This window comes from Ceratotherium simum, chromosome 31 (assembly GCF_057802395.1).
Source record: "Ceratotherium simum simum isolate JZ-2026a chromosome 31, ASM5780239v1, whole genome shotgun sequence".
Taxonomy (NCBI): domain Eukaryota; kingdom Metazoa; phylum Chordata; class Mammalia; order Perissodactyla; family Rhinocerotidae; genus Ceratotherium; species Ceratotherium simum.
Genome location: NC_141930.1, coordinates 7,326,418 through 7,345,913, shown reverse-complemented (window position 1 = coordinate 7,345,913; position 19,496 = coordinate 7,326,418). Strand labels below are relative to the sequence as shown.

Genomic DNA, 19,496 nt, shown 5'->3' with positions numbered 1-19,496 from the left:
GCTGATGGGCAGGTTCCCCCCGTCATGCATTTATTCAGCCTTTGCCGCGGGGGCAGTGGTACTTACATCGGACACGGGGATGCAGTGCTTCCTCCACAGAGACCACGTGCTAAAACGGATGCGGTGATGCTCACGGCAGAATTTAAATGCATCCCCAAACAGAAAGGACCCAGCAACAATTAATACTTTAAAAATCTTCATGACTTCACAGCTGTGCATTCCAAGTTGCCCACAGTAACATCTTTTCACTTGAATAATATTTTAAACCGTCAAGTATTATTCCTAGTCCAAGCCTCATGATCTCCCCTTTAAAGAAGAAAAGTATCTCGAGAGGTTAAGAGGGTTATCTAAAATTCTACAGCCAGTCCGTAGCAACAACACGACGTGGAGCTCGGCCTTCAGTGTGCCCTGTTAGATATTTGCAGCCACTAAAGAAATGGCTTCTTGCATAAGACATCCACACGGCAGACTCTGGGGTCCAAACAGGAATAAAGGCAAGAAGCAAAGAGCCTGCGCGAATCAGGAACAAATGTCATCCGTGTCATACTTACTGAGCACTCCCTATGTGCCAGGTGTGCTGGCAACAGCTTTAATTCTCACGGCTACCCCATGCGGTAAGTACTATTACTGTTCCCACTTTATAGATGAGGAAACAAGGCAGAGGAGGTTAAATAACTCGCCCGAGGTCCTGGAACTTGTACTGGCAGGGCTGGGGCTGTCCTGAGCTTCGCCTGGTGCCCGAGCACGTGTAACCCCCCGACTCCTCTGCCTCTCCGTCCCTGTTCCCCACTCCTCTTGGATGTCTCATGCAGTCTCTTTGCATCACCCGCTCTCACAACACTAAATATCTTCCCAGCTCCTGGGATTCTCAAAAGCTGCAAAAAACTAATTTTTATAACAAGAGATAAAAGATGTTTCAAGCAAACATAATATTTTCATACACAGAAGAGCAGACATTTACTACATTTAAAAACTTAATCATCTAGAAGCCAACATGGCCACAGAAATATCAATACCCATCAACAGTTATGGGAACATTCCTAAGGCAAACTTACAGAATTGATTTTTCTCTAGTACAGGCACGGGTACTTTCTATTTTCTTTCAATGTAAAGGAATGTACATCAGTGTTATTTTCACAGACAGTAATTGAAAAAAATAAACAGGTAAGAAAAAAACCTAACATTTTAAACCACTGTTGCCAGGAGTCTGAATTATTCTATACCATTCGGCTTGACTTTTTGCTCAAGTCGGGTAGAGTGAGGGCCAGCAGAGGTGAAGAACATACAGAATTTTTAAGAAATAAAAGTGCTCGAGTTCAGTGTATGCATTTGATGTGGACAGACATGTAGGCTCTTCCAGGAGCAGAGTCCCCACCCAACCCCGCCCCCCATCCCTTCCAGACCAGGATGCATAGCAGAGGGAGTGAATACTTCAGATATTCACAGCCACTGCAGGTCATCTAGAATATGCTCATATGAATTGTTTTAAATGAGGATCAGGACAATAAAAAATTTTAAAAAAATTCCTGTAGAACTTGTAGAATCCCAAGAATACTTCCTTATTTAGTCAGAGAACTGGAAAAGTTTAGGTGACACGACAGTGACCCGACTTCCATCAGCCAGGGATAACGTGGAAGGTACTAAATTTTGCAAAATTGCCATACCCCTCTCGTGTGGGGTGAGATGAGATTATAGGATGTTCTTCATTCAACGAACATTTATTAAGCATTTACTATGCACCAGGCTGTTCTAGACTGTGGGGATACAGCACTGAACCAAAGTCTCTGCCCTCATGGAGCCTACATTCTAGTGGGGAGACAGACAGAAAATATAAACAAATGAGGTCATTTTAGTGACACGGGCCTGAAGAAAATAAAATAGGCTAGTAGGCAAAGCACTGTGGAAGGAGAGGACATTATTCACCTAGGGAGGTGAGAGAAGGCCTCTTGAGGAGGTTACCTTTGATCTATAGGGTACTGCGGAGAAAGGAAGAGCGAGGATAGAGGCCTCCATGTGCAGAGTGCCAGTGGGCAGAGGGCGGGACAGGTGGCGGCACATTCTGGTCACGCCTCATAGCTGTGATGAGGAATTTGAATGTTATGCTAAGGACAAGGGACACCATGGGAGAGTTTTAAGGAAATAAGGCATCTGATGAATGCTTTAAAGAGATGGCTTTGGCTCCTTGGAGAATGGACCGGAGACGGCCTGGAGAGCGGCCCCGAAGACCAGTTAAGAGGCTTTTGCAATATTTCAGGGGAAAAACATACTGGTGATTTAGACTGGGGAGTGACATGGTGGCAAGAGGGGGCTGGATTTGTGTCCTTTAGAGGCAGAGCCTGGGACTTGCTGATAGATAGGACACGGGACAAAAAAAAACAAAGAATCTTTAGACGAATCAGAGATGACTCTAAAGGAGTCAAGGATTCTGGCCTGAGCTGCTGGAGGGACGGTGGTGCCACTCACTGAAATGGGAAAGCTGGTGAGCTGGTAGGTTTAGGGGAGAAGTGAAGACCACGGTTTTGAAAATTCCATGGAACATGGTTTGAGGAATACGTAGCTCCTGCAGGAATAACCCCTCCACAGTCTTTCTTCCTGCTAACGGCTCTCTTAAGTCTGGGGTTCAGGGCAACCTGTGAACCCCGGGCCATGGACGTGGAGCGTGCAGAACTTAACCATTATGCCACCAGGCCAGCCCCTCCTTGAGACTTTTAATAGCAAGGCAATCATGTTTTAGCTTCTAACTTTAGTTGGGGCTGAGGGTGGGGAAGTCCAGAGATGACTGGCATAGGGAACTAACATTTATCCAGTGCTTGCAAATGTGAAAGACAGGCCAACAGGTTATACATGATCTCTCAATCTTCACAAGAAACCTGCAAAATAAGTGCTGTTATCGGCATCTTGCAGATTCGATAATTCAGGCTTTGAGCAGAGAAGTGGCCTGCATAGCACCCCAGAGTTAAAAGTAGCCGTTGTAGTAATTTACCAAGAGCTTGTTAAACTAAGTACCTCCCACTTGTATCTAACTTAATCTTCACCATGACTCTCCGATAAGTATTGCCATCATTTCCATTTTATAGATGAGGAAATAGAGAAGTTAAGTAAGTTGCCAAGGCCACACGGTTAGGAAATGGTGGACTGGGGATATGAACAACCCAGCTGGTCTTGGAACTCAGTTCTGAATGATGTCAGAGCCTTGCACTTTCCACTCTTCCATCCTGCCACGTAATTGATGGAAATAACGTGTGCCCTAAGATAAATCCCTATAAAGCATGATTTTGGCTCTCTCTCCCAGTGGTCTCCACATTTCAATTTTTATTTGTTTTATATCTTAACTGTCTCTAAGTTCTATTTTGGAGCATGTTTTATAAAGTGGATAACATACTTGGAGAGTACTATATGGTAATATTTCTACATAAACAAAATTATTAGGCTATATGCCTGTAATTTGTCTACTGATTAAATGTGACCTCAGAAGAGTTTAAAGAACTCTAAATTATTCTCTGCAAAAAACATGGCTCATTTTTCCCACATGTTGAGTGTATTTGTGTTATATGAGACAGTCCCAAAGAGGCAGAATCCACTTTCTCTGACGCCCGTGTTATGGTCATGAGACACGTCACAGGCAGCAGTGATAGTAAATGCTCCATACTGTTAGCCAGTGCCAGCATTAGGCTCAACAATACAACTCTACAAGGTAGGGTTCGAGTTGAGGACTTTGCTTAAGAGAGGTCATGTGACTGGCTAGGCGTCATAGTCTGTGTTCCCCCTAAATTCCTGTGTTGAAGCTCTAATCTCCAGTGTGGCCCCATTTGGAGATGGGGCCTTTAAAGAAGTAATTAAGGACAAAGGAGGCCAAAAGGGTAGGACCCTGATCCAATACGATTAGTGTCCTTATAAGAAGAGACAGGGCGCTCTCTCCATCCTACATCTCCCAAACAGAAAAGGCCACGTGAGGAACCAGCGAGAAGGAGGCCCTCTACAAGCCAGGAAGAGAGCCCTCACCAGGGACCAAATCAGCCAGGACCTTCATCTGGGACTTCTAGCCTCTAGAACTGTGAGAAGATAAATCTTGGTTGTTGAAGCCACCCAGTCTATAGTATTCTGTATGGCAGTCTGAGCAGACTAATACAGGGGCCAAGGGCTCTCAGCTTTCTGTGATGAAAACACAGAAAAAGGAATGGAGATAAGCAGATAAGACAGGTCAGTCGGGAAAAACAGGTCAAAGAAAGCTCTAATCAGTGAAGGTCTTCTCCCTACCCTCTCGATCCATAGCCTTCAGCTCGAAAAGACTGACCCTCCAGTTATATCTGTAAAGAGGCAGATCGGCCTCCTTGGCTCCACACCTCCGGGAAGAGGTCTCACCCAGGGAACTTATTAGAGCCCAGTGTTCAGGAAGTCTGGTGTAGGCAAATGAATTAATAAAACCCTGCAAACCCTGGTGTTTCTCAGAAGGAGATTATTTCCACTCTTTAGGAAGCCTACAAAAGCGTCCCCTGTCTGATACCAGGTCTCAAAGATGCAGGAGAAAAGCAAATCCTAAATGGAGGTGACGACCTCAGAGTATTTGTTTTGGAGTACAAAGAGGAACGTGTCCTTTAAAGAGTGTTTCATAAAATGGCAACTGCTCTGTTCTTCAGTTTGGATATACTTGAAGCCATTACTAATACTAATTCACTATAATTTAAAACTTTTAGAGCTTCTGTCTGAAGACCCTATTATACCAATTTAGAGGGTAGGAATTCACACGTTCTTAGATGCCTGGCTCCCCGTCTTCTGCGGGGCGGGATTAGCACTCCTAGAGAATTCAGGGACAGTTGCTGGCACCCTGTCAGCGGACGTGTGACGGTCCCGTGCCTGTGTGGAGCGGAGTGGTGAGATCCAGCCCCCAGCAGACGGAGGCAAACAGCAAACACCCATTTTTTTTTAAAGCACTGATAGAGAGTGTAGCAACGAATACTCAACATGAAGAACATTTTTAGTAGTAAGCTCTCTTGTCTTCTTCGAGTAAAACAAAAGCCTTGGAAAATAGCGCTCCCTCCCCTTATCGCTATAATTTTAAATCAGCATGCCAAGCTTGACTGCTAACACAGCCTAAAGTGTTGGCTGCAACAGACTACACACCAGATAGACTGGGAATTCTCTGGTGAAAGAATAAACTGGGAGCTCACATAGGATTTTAGTGGGCACCTAGTGAAGCCAGCCACTGTATATACTTTCTGTCAAAGCTCTAGTCTAGAACGTCCCTGGTAACCAATAGATAATGAAATTAGGGACTCTGTGAAAAATCTGGGGCACTGAGATGAGGACAGACATATATACATACACAGTGTCCATAGCAGAGGAGTTTTAAAGTTTCACTCTTGAAAAACAAACAGTGGAAGGCATCCTGGCTGATGCCCTACTGTGTAAGACATTAACGAACTTTGGAGGATTTGAGGCTAGTAAAAAACTACTCAGAGTGATTCCTCTCCTCAGAAGGAAATGATTTAATTAATAAAACAAAGGGGAAAAAGTCCCATTTTGATTGGTCACAGAGGCAATTTGAAAATAAGCCTGAACTGGGCTGTCCCATCTACACGCTGTATTTGTTTTTACACCAGATGAGCAATATGGTGTATGCTCTTGAAAATTCTTCTCAAATCAAAAACAGGAATTAACAGAATTCAGAAGAGCAGATCTATAATTCTGTAATTGTAGCTGCCTTTCTAGGTTAGAAGGGTTGTCTCTAATGTGAATGGAGAGCCACTATGCGTCTGTCTTTGTCTACCAAAAAAAAAAATAAGTCACCGAAAAAACCAATTGTTAACCTCTGACAGCCATCTCAGTAGATCCTTGTTCTTCCCAGAAACAAAACGAATACCTGTGTGTGTAAGCTGTTCTCTTGTAATATCTACTGACCAGGTCACTCCCTGAATTCTTGCTCTTTCAGAGTGACCAGCCGTTACCACTTTTGACGAAGCAGGCAACTTTCACAATTATTCCAGATCCACGATATTGTTTAAAAATCAAATTCCAGGAGTATTTTCTGGAAGCCACAAATTCCCAAATTGTTGTCAGCAGGATGCTTTTTATTGTTGGCTGTTCCTCTAGGGAATTTAATAAATATGCACTGACAGAGCACAGCATAATTGACTGAGCCACTTTCATTTTTATCAGCTCTGCAGGAGGCCTTAGTATTTTCTGGAAACCTCTGGGAGCTGCCAGTGGTTGCAATAACAAGCTTTTGTGAGGTCCTTGGGGAGGGGGTGGAGAGGAGAAACTAAGGTTTATATCTATCATCATAAGCCACTTTCTGAACCTTATCAGGAGTTACAACCCACCGGGAGCATCAACAGTGGGCAGGTCTATGGCTATTCTGTGGTAAGCTATAAAAGACCCAATATACTTTTAAATGAATGGTTAGGCATCAAGTTAATTCATGGTGATTTATCAAACAGTAATCATTCAATATGTCAAACCAATTCTTATATACTACTTAAACCTGATGGCATATTTCAGCACTCATTTATTTTCAAATTACCCATCAGCATGGATCATTCAGGCTTTGGAAGAAAAAAAGTGATTTCAATTTGTTATTTGAACCTTCAAAATGACATCCCCACAAACGATAATTTTAAAGTCAAATTTTATAAAGTTATTCATAATGATAGATGTACAGAGTCTTTTATGTACAGAGTCTTTTTCTCTTATGTTCAGGGTCTGGGTTCAGCTACTAATTTTATAAAGACTTTTGGAAACATACAATATATACCAACATAAAAAAATCTTGATATATTTCCAACAGCTGAAACTTTCTTCCAGTTTTCTAAAATTCCAGTCAAAACACCTTGTCACAGAGAAGCTGGGCCTGTCTGGACCACTGAGATACCTTGCAAAGGAGTTTAGAAATATCACTTAAAAAACAGAGCACTTCTGGGCCAGCCCAGTGGCGCAAGCGGTTAAGTGCATGTGCTCCACTGCGGCGGCCCGGGGTTTGCCGGTTCGGATCCCGGGCGCACACCGATGCACCGCTTGGCAGGCCATGCTGTGGTGGCGTCCCATATAAAGTGAAGGAAGATGTGCACAGATGTTAGCCCAGGGCCAGTCTTCCTCAGCAAAAAAAGAGGAGGATTGGCAGATGCTAGCTCAGGGCTGATCTTCTACCCAAAAATTTGAGTACTTCTGGCATTCTGATTTTTGTCTTTTTCTTGCATGTTTCTGCAATTTGCTCTCTAAAAATTTACGTTTGGCTTTGACCAGATTTCTTTTTGTTTTTCTACTTACTGGAATGCCTGTGAAGGTAACGGGTGGAGACTGCCAAGAAATGCTGAAGCTACTGCCGTTGGGGGTGAACTTGGCCGATCCTGGAATGGTCACGGGGGGCGTGGCCTGTTGAACAGAAAACAAAGTTGTTATGAAAGAATATTTTTTCTCAGCCTCTCAAGCTGTCATTACCAAGGTGGGGCCTCAGAAATGATCTCAGCTGTATTAATACCTTAGACTAATTATCTAGTAGGAGGAGATTAAAAACAGTCAAAGAGAGTAGCCAGAAATAAACTTTTTACATATCTAAGCAATCTATTAAGGTATAAAATGATAAGGTTTTTGACTGTTGATTTCTGAAAAGGAATTTGATTATACATATACCCACCTATTTAGGAAACCTGTGAGATACAATTCCCCACCATCAAATTGGGAAACAAACACTTCTAGACAGAGGCGGTGGGTGTGTAAATTGGTACAACATTTTGGGAGGATAATTTGGCAATATTTATCAAAATTCTTAGTATTCTGTATATTAGCTATTCCACTTCTAGAATTCATCCTAAGGAAATGTATACAAGGATGTCTATTGTAGAAAATATATATTATAAAAGAAAAACTGTAAACATAAATGTTCAATAATAGGGAAATGAGTAAATAAATCATGACATACCCACAGATTGATTAAAAATGATGTTGTTGAAGAATACTCATTGGCATGGGAAAATGTTCATGATATATTAAGTGGAAAAAACAAAGCATAGGAAAAACAGTTCTATAATAGATTCCCCCTCCCCCCTTTTTTTAATGAGTATACATACCCACAGAGAACAAGGTTTTGAGGGACATACAAAAAATATTAAAGGGACTTTCTTGTTGTTGGGACCAGGGATGAATTTTCTCTCTTTGCTTATGTTTTTAATATTCTCCATGCTGAACATTTATAATACCTATAAACAGAAAAATTCCAGTATTATAAATATATGGTTTGAGAAGGACCTTCTAGATCACCTAGTGTGTGTTCCAACTCTCATCATATAGATGAGCAAAATGATTTAATTAAGCTGCTTCAAACCCATGATTTCGGACCTAAATGCAACACTGACAAACAAGAGCAAAGGGATGAATTATTCTTTTTGACCAACATAACAAGAGTCAGGAATGAAATTTATTTATTTATTTATTTATTTTTGTGTGTGAGGAAGATCAGCCCTGAGCTAACATCCATGCCAATCCTCCTCTTTTTGCTGAGGAAGACCGGCCCCGAGCTAACATCTATTGCCAATCCTCCTCTTTTTTTCCCCCTTTCTCCCCAAAGCCCCAGTAGATAGTTGTATGTCATAGTTGCACATCCTTCTAGTTGCTGTATGTGGGACGCCGCCTCAGCATGGCCGGACAAGTGGTGCATTGGTGCACGCCTGGATCTGAACCCGGGCAGCCAGCACCGGTGCGTGTGCACTTAACCGCTAAGCCACGGGGCTGGCCCCAGGAATGAAATTTAATGCATCAGCTAATTTAATAATTAGCTCTATTCCATTGCTCTTGAGTTTAAGTCTACTAAATAAGTGGCTGAGTTCTTCCCCTACAGGTTTGGTTTTTCTAATTATAAACATAGTTGCTAGTGACAGTGGTTTCGTAACTGGCACCATTGGAAAATATTTTGGCAATGCATAGCAAGAGCCATAAGCTGCTCATGTTATATCCTCTGACTCAGTAATTACCCTCTGGGAATTCAAAGGGGAAAAAAAGCTACTGGCGCAGAGGTTTCATAGTAGAGTTATTAATGATAGTGAAAAAACTGGATAGACGAAAATGTAGATACCTAACAACAAGAGAATGATTAAAACAATTTGGTGTTTCGATTTATTGAATAGTATTCAATTATATGGAAGGTGTGCATAAAACAAAGGTGGGAGAACACAATTACAAATATGTTAAGGAGATTCGTTTTTTTTAAAGTTGCATAAGGTAGTTGAGAATTATGGGAAAAATATTGCTTAAAATTTTAATGTATTGAAATTTTATTAAAACAAATCAACGTTTAAGAGTTATTAACAATTGCCGGAGGAAAGGAGCTTTAGCCCTGTCCTGTACTTGCAGGATTGTCTCTAAGGTCTTTTCAGACTTTACAGTGAAGCAGAATTACCCGGAGGGTCTGTTACAAGAGCCTCCTGCGCCCCACCCCTAGCTTCTGGTCCAGCAAGTCTGGGGGGTTGAGAGGTGATTCCAAGAATTTACATTTCTAACAAGTTCCCGGGTGATGCTGACACTTGATTTGGGGACCACTGACAACCATACTCTAATCTGACAGGGTTAGTTACCAACCCAGAAGGCAGGGCATGAAGTCCCAGATTTGGGGTACAGGGCGATTCTGTCATTGTGCCAAAGCTTTTCAATGCTCACCTTTTCATTTAGTTTTTTATTTAACAGATACTTATATCACATGCCAGGCACCCTTCTGAGGGCTTCACAATATTAATGATTTTAAACTTCATAACAACCTGTAAGGGATTGGATCTTTGGTCAGCACTGGGGACCATAGGGTCCCATCTGTGTGAGATCTTGGCTTTAAAATAAAAAAAAAAAAAATGAACTCAGTTACTGGGCTACATGTGTGATGCTGGTTTTCCACTGAGTTATCCTTTACTCACAGGTCAGAACGCGACTGCTTTGGTCAGGGGTCAAAGTGACTACTCTCACAGTCCCCTGCAAGTCACCTGGTAAGCGTGGTCGGTGTGCACGAGGTAGAGGGTGGTGGGCGCGGAGCGGCTCAAGGGTGTCATCAGTTTAGCCTCGGTTTTGGCACAAGGAGTTTCCGTTCGGCTTGACTCTGGGATGGGGAAAGCAGGAGGCGAGGCCGGGGACTGGGAGGGTGACACCGGGGCCAGGCTGCTCGGTCCGTCTGCCACTGAGTCTGTGTTGAGCTTGATTTCGGTGTAGTAAAAGTCCTCTTCTCCATCGCTGTAGTCAGAGTCCCCCACACGCCTAACGCAAAAGAGAGCAGTGCCATCAGACTAAACCGACCTGTTTTCTTGCCTTGTAATTGCGCACATGCTGTTCCCTCTGTCTGGAATGCTTTTCCTCTGTCTTGTCTGCCTGGCAAAGTCCTACTTATCCTGCAACACTCACCTGTCCACTTCCAGGGAAGCCTTCCTTGACCTCTTAAAGCAATTTATTCAATCAATCAACCTGAATCAATTATTCAAAAGCAATTTATTGAGAATCTACTGTGTCCAGGCACTTTTCTAGGATTTCCTGATAGCACAGTGAATAAATCATAGATAGACTGTTGTTGTGTGCTGGTCTCAGCCTGTCAATAACCAGTGTTGTGAATGTACTGGCCCTTGTGGTTCTTATTATGACTGCAAGATGCCCTTCAGCAGTAACCATCAGGAAACTCTGAAAAAATACAGGTTTATTACTTACAGACCTGGAAACTATACGACACACCTGGGGCTACACAGCCAGGTCAAGGGGAGAGAGAGAGAGCGCACGGGCCTGGGGTTCTGCATTTTTTTTTTTTTTTTTTTGGTGAGGAAGATTGACCCTGAGCTAACACCCCGTTGCCAATCTTCCTCTTTTTGCTTGAGGAAGACTGTCCCTGAACTAACATCCACGCCCATCCTCCTCTACGTTGTAAGTGGGCTGCTGCCACAGCATGGCTGACAAGTGGTGTAGGTCTGTGCCCAGGATCCGAACCCGCGAACTCCGGGTCGCCAAAGCAGAGCGCACCGATCTCAATCACTATGCCTCCAGGCTGGCCCCTTGGGTTCTGCTTTTATTGGGGTCGAGGGCGGGGACCTAGAGTTTTGCACACTCACTCTGTATAGGGGATTTAAAACATAAGCAGGGGAAGAGAAAAAACAAGTGGTCACTTACTGAAATCAACCAACATCTCTACAACAAAGGAGCCTCAGTGGGGGGAGGCGGCCTGGCTCTGTATTTAGTCCGGCTGGCGTGTGTTTATTCGAGATAGCCCTCTTTGAAGTGGATGCCTTGGCAATCAAAGGTTAAGTCAGGCACTTGAATTACAAAAAAGAAAAAAAGGAACTGTCCGGGCTTACACTACACGTCTGCCCTGAGGGAACTCAGAGTCTAGTGGGAGAGGCAGATGAGAAACCCATAAAGAAGTAGACACTTAATATATCAGGTGGTGATAAATCCCAGGAAGAAAAATTAAGCAGCATAAGAGTATCCTCAAGCAAGGTAAGTGATGGGTGCATTATTCTGAATAGTGTTCAGAGGAAGCCTCTCGGAGGAGGTGATGTGAGCAGAGACTTGAACGAGACGAGGGAGAGGCCACGCCGGGAACGTGGGAAGACGCCGGGAACGTGGGAAGAGCGCCCAGCGAGGAGCAGCACAAAGCCGTGGGGCGGGCAGGCTCGGTGTTCTCCCAGAAGGGCAGAGAGGCCAGTGGCTGGCGCTCAGGGCCTGGGGGACACGGATGGGAGCAGAGGGAGCGAAGGCAGAGGCAGGATCGCAGAGGGCTGTGTAGCCCATGGGAATGGCTTTGGAGTTTATTCTGAATGTGATGGAAGCCACTGGGGTTTTGAGGAATCCCTGTGACTTTTTAAAAGGATCATTCTGGCTGTTGTCTGGAGAATAGAGGACAAGAGGGCAAGAGCAGGAGGGGAGACCAGCGAGGAGGCTGGTCATTGATGACCCAGATGGGCGCTGACAGGGTTGGGCAAAGGGGTGTGGTGGAGGCGACGCAAGGTCAAATTTGGGATGTATTCTGAAGGTTAGGAGTTAGGACTTAACTCCTAAAGGTCACATCCTTTGTGCTCCCTTTGAAGTGTGTTCATTTTATTTAATGCACTTGAATTACTTGGTACATTTTTGTATTTTTTTTTTTAACCTCGGTCGCCTCCCTAAGCCTGTGATTCTCTAGGGCTGTGTCTTGTTCATCCTTGTGTCACTCCACACATATCAGGGTATCTGGCATACGGCAGGTGCCTAGTAAATGTTGAAGGAGTGAGTGAATGAATGAATGAAGCCGATGGTGATGTAGCACAGTGATTATGACCATGAATTGTGGAGTCAGATGTCCCGGGTTCAGATCCCGACCCCTTCTAGCTGTGTGTGTGATTCTGGCGGCACACACGGCCCCGTGCCTCAGGTTCCTCGCTGATAACACGGGATCATCATAGTGGCTGCCTGCTGGGAGGATTAAACAGATAAATAGACAGTGCTTTGAAGTGTACCTCACACATAAGAAGCACTAATGCTTATTAAATAAAAATAAGGTTGATGTTAGAAGGCCTCAATTTTTACTATCTCCAGGAAAAGAATCTTCTTGGTCCTTTCAGACTTCTCTCCCAGACATGGAAAATTATCCACAGAAACTTTCTAGACAGTTTTGAGTACAACAAAATGAAATAACTGCCCATCACAGAAACTTTCTAGACAGTTTTGAGTACAATAAAATGAAATAACTGCCCATCACCTTAGAAAACAATGATTCAGTTTGTTGATTTCTAGATACGTGGTGCATATCCAGCCACCTGGTTGTATGGGACGGCTGAGCAGAGGCCTCTGTACATGTCCCTTCCAGGGGGCATCCCAAATTTCATGGACACAGCCCCCAGCAGCAGATCACGGACTTGGAATCAACTTTTTTCCCACTTACAGTCCCTACATGGAAACTATAATAACTGCCCCCCCCCCCTTTCTGTCTGGCCAGATCAGTGGCTTCTGCCAGCCTGGGTCCGCTTCCCTGAGCTCCCAGGCCTGGGCGTCTGGGAGGCGTGTCTTCATGCCGTATCAGGTCCGGCCAGGCTGGGCTTTCTGACAGGCATACCATTAAAGACCCCAGAGAATGGGACGAGGAATGCACATCGGTTCTATTCCCATCCCCACTTCCTTTCCAGTAAAGGGCAGGCCCAGTTGCTGCTGGCTGCCGAGTGCTACTAATAGACACACAGGCCCGGGGGACACGAAGCGTCCCACACGGAGATAAATCAGGATCAGCCCCAGTGCACGAGAAGGGAGTGAGATTTAAGAGAAGAGCCGTGGGCTGTTTCTACACTGCCACAGTGTGCACTGCAGCCACATCAGATGATCTGTGTTCTCCGGGCTCTGGAAGGCTCCCCTCCCCACCCTGATACACAGCCAACACTCATGACACACGTTCCATCGTCCTATAGACTCCTAACTGAGCTCAGGGATTAAGGCAAAGGCAATTTCTCTCTCCCGGTCTATGACGGAGCTCAGGCCCCAGGCTTCAGACACCCAGATCGACCCGGAGTCCTGCTAACCCAGGCCCATTCCTGCGCAGTGGCTGGCAGGGTTGTGAACTGGAACTCACCAAGGCAATGTGAAGAGTACAGGGGAAATGGGGACTCCTAGGAAGGCAAAGACCGTGGCTGCATTGTGAATTTCACCCACCACGCAAGCACCCCGGGATCTCAGAGGAAAATTGTGTGATGCCACTCATAGTCTATAAATACACTCACACGCCATGTGCTTCTGCGAGGTGCGGAATATGATTCCATTTTCTGGGCAGATGGACTTTAAAACAAACACCCTAGTCCCTGATTATAGCTTCGGGAAGTTCTTTCTAAACTTTTAAATAACTCGGAGCTATTCACACTGTGAGTGGTCCTGACAATGAGGTTTGAGGGAGACACGGTGGGATTTCCTTGCCCGAAAGCTTCAGGAACAGGGATGAGGCGTCCTGCCCTGCAGGGTTTCAGTGTGGGGTTTCTCAGAGGATGAAGGCGGACCCTCTGGCTTGAGGAACAGAAGCCCAGCCTTGCTGGGCCACACCCACAGTGCTTGGTGAGCTGTGTGCTGTGTTCTGGAAGGGTCTGGCCGTGTCCCCAAACATCAGCCCTATGGGTCAGGGAGCTAGAGCCCTGCTTTTCTCCACAGTCATTGAAGGAGCCCACCCACACAGACCAGCAAAACCGCCTCAGGACCCATTTTCATTTTCTCTTTATACCACTTTTTTTGTGTGTGTGTGAGGAAGATTGGCCCTGAGCTAACATCCATTGCCAATCTTCCTCTTTTTGCTCAAGTAAGATTGACTCTGTGCCCATCTTCCTCTATTTTGTACACGGGACGCCCCCACAGCACAGTTTGATGAGCGGTGTGCAAGTCCGCACCCGGGATCTGAGCCCGAGAACCCTGGGCTGCCGAAGCGGAGCACACGAACTTATCCACTATGTCACCGGGCCGGCCCTTTTATACCACTATTTTTTATTTATTTATTTTTTTTGTGAGGAAGATCAGCTAACATCCATGCCAATCCTCCTCTTTTTTGCTGAGGAAGACCGGCTCTGAGCTAACACCTGTGCCCATCTTCCTCCACTTTATATGGGACGCCACCACAGCATGGCCTGACAAGCGGTGCATCGGTGCGCGCCCGGGATCCGAACCCGGGCCGCCAGCAGCAGAGTGCACGCACTTAACTGCTATGCCACGGGGCCGGCCCCATTATACCACTTTTTAAGGATGATGCACTTCCTAAATTTATCCCTTGTTGGGCAAAGTGTCGGTAGTGTTGATTTCTCGACACTCATCTTGTTGAAAGGCTGCCTCTGTGTCCAGCATCTGGGGGCCTGGTCGTGCGTTTGGATCTGCCTTATGCATACTGGTTATGACCTACAGCTTCTCAAGGTCCCTTCTAAGTCCCAAATCCCTGGATAAGAATGACCCAGAGACCAAAAGTCAGGACTGCTGAACCCCACTGCCCCCCTGGTGTGGCCCCTAATCACTATGGCTCCCAAAGCTTTGTTTATCTTTCCTTAGACAGGTTTTTATATAACACAAGGAAAAGTGGAGATTGTACAAATAAAGGGCTTATTTGAGCCACAGAAAACGCTAGAGCCAGGTCATCAGGCATCACCAGAGTAGCAACAGCAGCACTGATTAACACAGTGGTTCTTAAACCCTTTCTGGGCTGTATATGCCTTTCATGCTCAAAGTCACGCATACTCTCCATTGGGAAAATAATACACATTTACTTTTACAGACAATCTCAGGGGGTCCTACCCTAACCTAGTGTTTTACATCTTACAAATCACTCTCACATACATTTTGCTTTTGGCCCTCACACATGACCCTGCAGGGCTGATGTTATTATGAGCCTCATTTGCAGAGCGCACTGAGGCTCAGAGCTGTGACTTGCCTAACACCACTTAGTAGGTAAATTAGGGAGACTTTACAACTTTAAATCCACGTTCCTTCCACCATGCCATATTGGCCTATATTATCTGCAGTGGCCACCTCCATAGCGATTAGGAAGACCGTGCATGCCCAGTCTCCCTTCCCGTGCTCAGGACTTTTAAGGCACAGTGTGGTGTGTAATGTCCAAGCGCTGGTGGCCCTAGGAGGCACTGACGGAGACTCCACCAAGCTCTGGAGGGAGGGCTGCCTTACCCGAGATGAATGGTCCGGATGTGTTTCTGGATTCCTGCTGCAGTGCTCAGCACCTTCCCACAGTTCTTCCAGAGGCATTTGAACATCACCTTCATGGAGTTCTATAAAGGGAGAGAAAGTTACAGTCAAATGAAAACTAGCCCATCGATATTTTCTTTCTGCCGTCCCAAGAAATTTTTCCTTCATTAGAAAAGTAAGAGCTTCCCATCCTCTGACTATAACTCAGCACACCATTCTAGGAGACCCCCCAGCTGGGGAGAGACTTGGTGACGTCACACGTCCTCCTGCATCCCTCAAGAATCCTGCGCTCTGCTGGAATATTTAGTTCACTCTCAAAGAGGTGGTCACAGTGTCATTCAGGCGTTAAGGAAGTAACACTCACGGGGCACTTACATGTGCCAGGTGCCTTTCTAAGAGTTTATCTCATTTAATCCTAAAAAATGGATCCTATTATTATTTCCATTTTACAGATTCGTAGAGAGCTTCAGTAAAACGTGCCCAGTCGATGAACCAGCTTCTTGCAAAGCTGGGATACAAATCCAGGAACCACCCTCTCCACCAGGACACAGTCCCATCTTCTTTTACAAGGGTCTCACTATTTTCCAGAAACAGTCCAGCACAACCATTGAGGGCACTGATTCTGGACTTACTTTCTCAAGTCCTCAGTTCCCTTGTTTATCAAGTAGGAACAATAACAGTACCTGTCTCATGGGGTTGTTATTATGAGGATTAAATGAAGTCACAAAAGTGAATCATTTAGCACAATACCGACAGGAGTAGTTATTCAACCAACGGCAGCTATTATGGTATTATTAGGATTATACTTCCTGGAGTGAATTTGACAGAGAATGAATTTTCTCCAGGGATGGCCCTTGTCATTGGGATGCTGTCTCTTTGCTGACTGTTCCCATGGGCATGGTGACAATCACTTCCATGTGCTCACCAAGCCCCATTTCCTTTTCCTCCTGGGCACACAGCTAGACCTCATTTCCCAGCCTCCTTTGCAGTCAAGTGGGGTCATGTGACCAATTAGGACCAATGGTATGTGGGCAGAAGTGATATACATCCCTTCTAAGGCTCATCTCTAAACTATTTCCCAATGCCACCCCCAGCCCACTCTGGGACACCCGAGGACCTAGAGGACAGCAGGACCACTAGTTCAGGGGTTCTTAACCTTTTGTTTGCCATGAACCCCTCTGGCAGTCTCATGAAACCTATGGACCCCTTCTGGGAATAATATTTTTTTAATGTTTAAAATAAAATACACAGAATTACAAAGAAAAGCAAGTATATTGAAATACAATTATCAAAATATTAAAAATATTTTGTGATATGGAAATATATGTACTCTTTAATTAACATATTAAATAGCAAGATCTTGAAGTGAGTCTAATAACTACCATAATTTCAAAGTAGTGTTAAGCATAAATGATATTTCACAATATCTGCTAAAACTGTAATGTGATATGAAAATATCTACGACTTCTAATGCTAGTTTAGTCAGAGGTGGCACTAATATTATTGTGGTTTGAAGCCTTCAATCATAATTGCAGGAAATGCTAAACTATAGAGGTTAAGAGGTTAATGACAATATCCTTTTTCCCCATCTAAGTTCCCGGACCCCCTGAATTATGTCCACCCCACTGGGGATCTGTAGACTCCAGGTTAAGAACTCCTGCACAAGGAGGAAGGAGCCTGGGTCCCTGGAGGACTGTGTGGGGCAGAGACACCCCCTGACTTCCCCCACCAACCTGACTGGATTGTGACATAAAAACAAATAAACCTTTATGGTGTCAAGCCACTCAAGTCTGGAAACGGGTTCCAAACAGTTGCAGCAGTAATGTTCCAACAGTAAGCCTACCCTGACCAATAAACACAGTAGTGGCGACACCTTCCCTGAACGGAGGGAATTGACGTAGCTCTGTTTACAAGTCTAGTAGGATTTCTGCCATCAAGTCCTGTGGCTCCCACCATCATACGCCCGGTTCTATGAAGAAATCATTTACACATTTAGAAGATGACTCATCTGGCTATTACTGTTGGGATTAGTATCCTGATCCAGACAGCCACCGCCACCAAAGACTTTCTCTATGTTCCTCAATTGAAAAGGTACTTGGAAACTTCCAGAACTGAGGAGTGTCCTGTGTACTGGGGAATGGTCACTTTCAGCATGGCCAGTGGAGGACAAAGTGGAGCCTGCTAGAGCAGATTAGTGACAGGAGAAGGAGCCCAGCCTTCCTCTGGGCGTCATGAGCCCAGTGGCCCACTGTGTCCCAGAGGCTGTGAGCCCAGTGGCCCACCGTGTCCCCGAGGCTCTGCTCAGGTGGCCGGCATTCACGGCACAGCAACCTAGCCATTCCTGCCGCAGCTCCTGGGCATCACGGCATCTTGGTGATGCTCCCCACTGCAACGTGCAGTACTGAACTACAAGAGCTGAAGCGACAAGGGGCAGGAGCTGAAACTGTTAGAGGATGTGAAGGGAGCTGAGAAGCAAAGACGTAATTAGGAGCCTTTAAGGTACATGATCCTGATGAGTCTGTGTTTATTCTAAGGAGACAGTTCACAATTTTCAGGCTCCCTGATCTCCTTGGGCCACTGATCTAAACACATGGGATGTAAGATGAGCCAAAGGGGGAATTTAAATCCTACTTCCAGCCCCCAAGGTTCACAGAAAGGAATCTGCTTGGTATTTTTTATTTGAAACATATAACGACTTAACAATATAAATGAACAAATCCTCACACTATGAGTGCTTTTTGCCCGTTTTTCAAACGATGAAGCTATACTATTAAAAAATATCTTCCACTTAAAGGAATTAATGACTCAAACTGAAATTACAGGCATCTGAGAGTCTGAATATGAAGTCCTGATAGATGAAAACACTTTTTGATTAATTCTAAACCTTTTTGCTGATGGTATTCTTTCATTCATTAAACTAAATAGCTATTTAGAAAGGAATATTCCAGGTGCTGGGTATAGAGAGCAAAAAAAGAAAAGAAGCTACTCTCTAGGAACTTACATTCTAGTGGGGGAGAGACAGAAGTGGTAATAAATGAGGGTTGTTTCACATATGGAAACGTTACTGGAGATGGGGGGCAGGGGCTGCTTCAGGTCAGAGAGGCCTCTAGAAGGTGACTTTTGAGCTGGGAGTTGAAGGTTGGAGGAGCCAGAGTTTTCCTGGCAGAGGAAAGAGTTAATACAAGGGTCTGAAGACGGGGAAGAGCTTGACATATCGGGGGGCCAGGAAGGATGCAAGTTTAGAGGGAAATGAGAGGGAGTGATCTGCTTGAGATGAGGCAGAGAGGGAGGGAGAGCCAGATCACACAGGGCCTTGTGGGTGAAGGCAAAGAATTTGGATTTCATTCTCAAACAAAAGAGAAGCTACTAAATGGGTTTAAGCAGAGGAGTGACATTATATGATTTAGGTTTTTAAAAAAATATCACCCTGTTTTGGGGAGAGACAAGAAGGTCACCAGTGTTATGTTATTGCAGCTCAGAGAAGATGGCAGCTTGGAAGAAGGTTTGGGCAGTGAGGATGGGGAAAAGCAGACACATTTAAGATATATTTTGGAGGCAGATCCAACAGTACTTGCTACTGGGTTGAATACGAGGAATGTTAACAGGAATGGTATTAAAGATGACTTCTATAGCCGGGTGAATTGTGGTTCTGTTTTAGATATGTTAATTTTGGGATACCTATTATAGATCAAGAGGAGGTGGCAAGTAGGACACTGGATATGTAGGACTGGAAAGTCAGAGCTAGAGATATAAATGTGGAGTCAGGAGCTGAAGGACTACTTAAAACTCAGGTCTGGATGAGATTATCTAGGGAAAAACACAGCTAGACATGATTAGATGGCCCAGGACCCTGC

General features: G+C 44.8%; 1 protein-coding gene across 1 annotated transcript in view; it reads right to left on the bottom strand.

The window, feature by feature from the left end:
- ZNF704 (zinc finger protein 704) overlaps positions 1 to 19,496 on the bottom strand; it is a 215,040-nt gene that overhangs the window by 14,336 nt on the left and 181,208 nt on the right. Inside the window, exons 5-7 of the mRNA XM_087420403.1 lie at positions 15,625 to 15,725; positions 9,960 to 10,227; positions 7,264 to 7,368 (exon numbers count right to left, since the gene is read on the bottom strand). Of these exons, the coding sequence (XP_087276529.1) occupies positions 7,264 to 7,368; positions 9,960 to 10,227; positions 15,625 to 15,725 (474 nt within the window). The remainder of the gene's footprint in view (positions 1 to 7,263; positions 7,369 to 9,959; positions 10,228 to 15,624; positions 15,726 to 19,496) is intronic.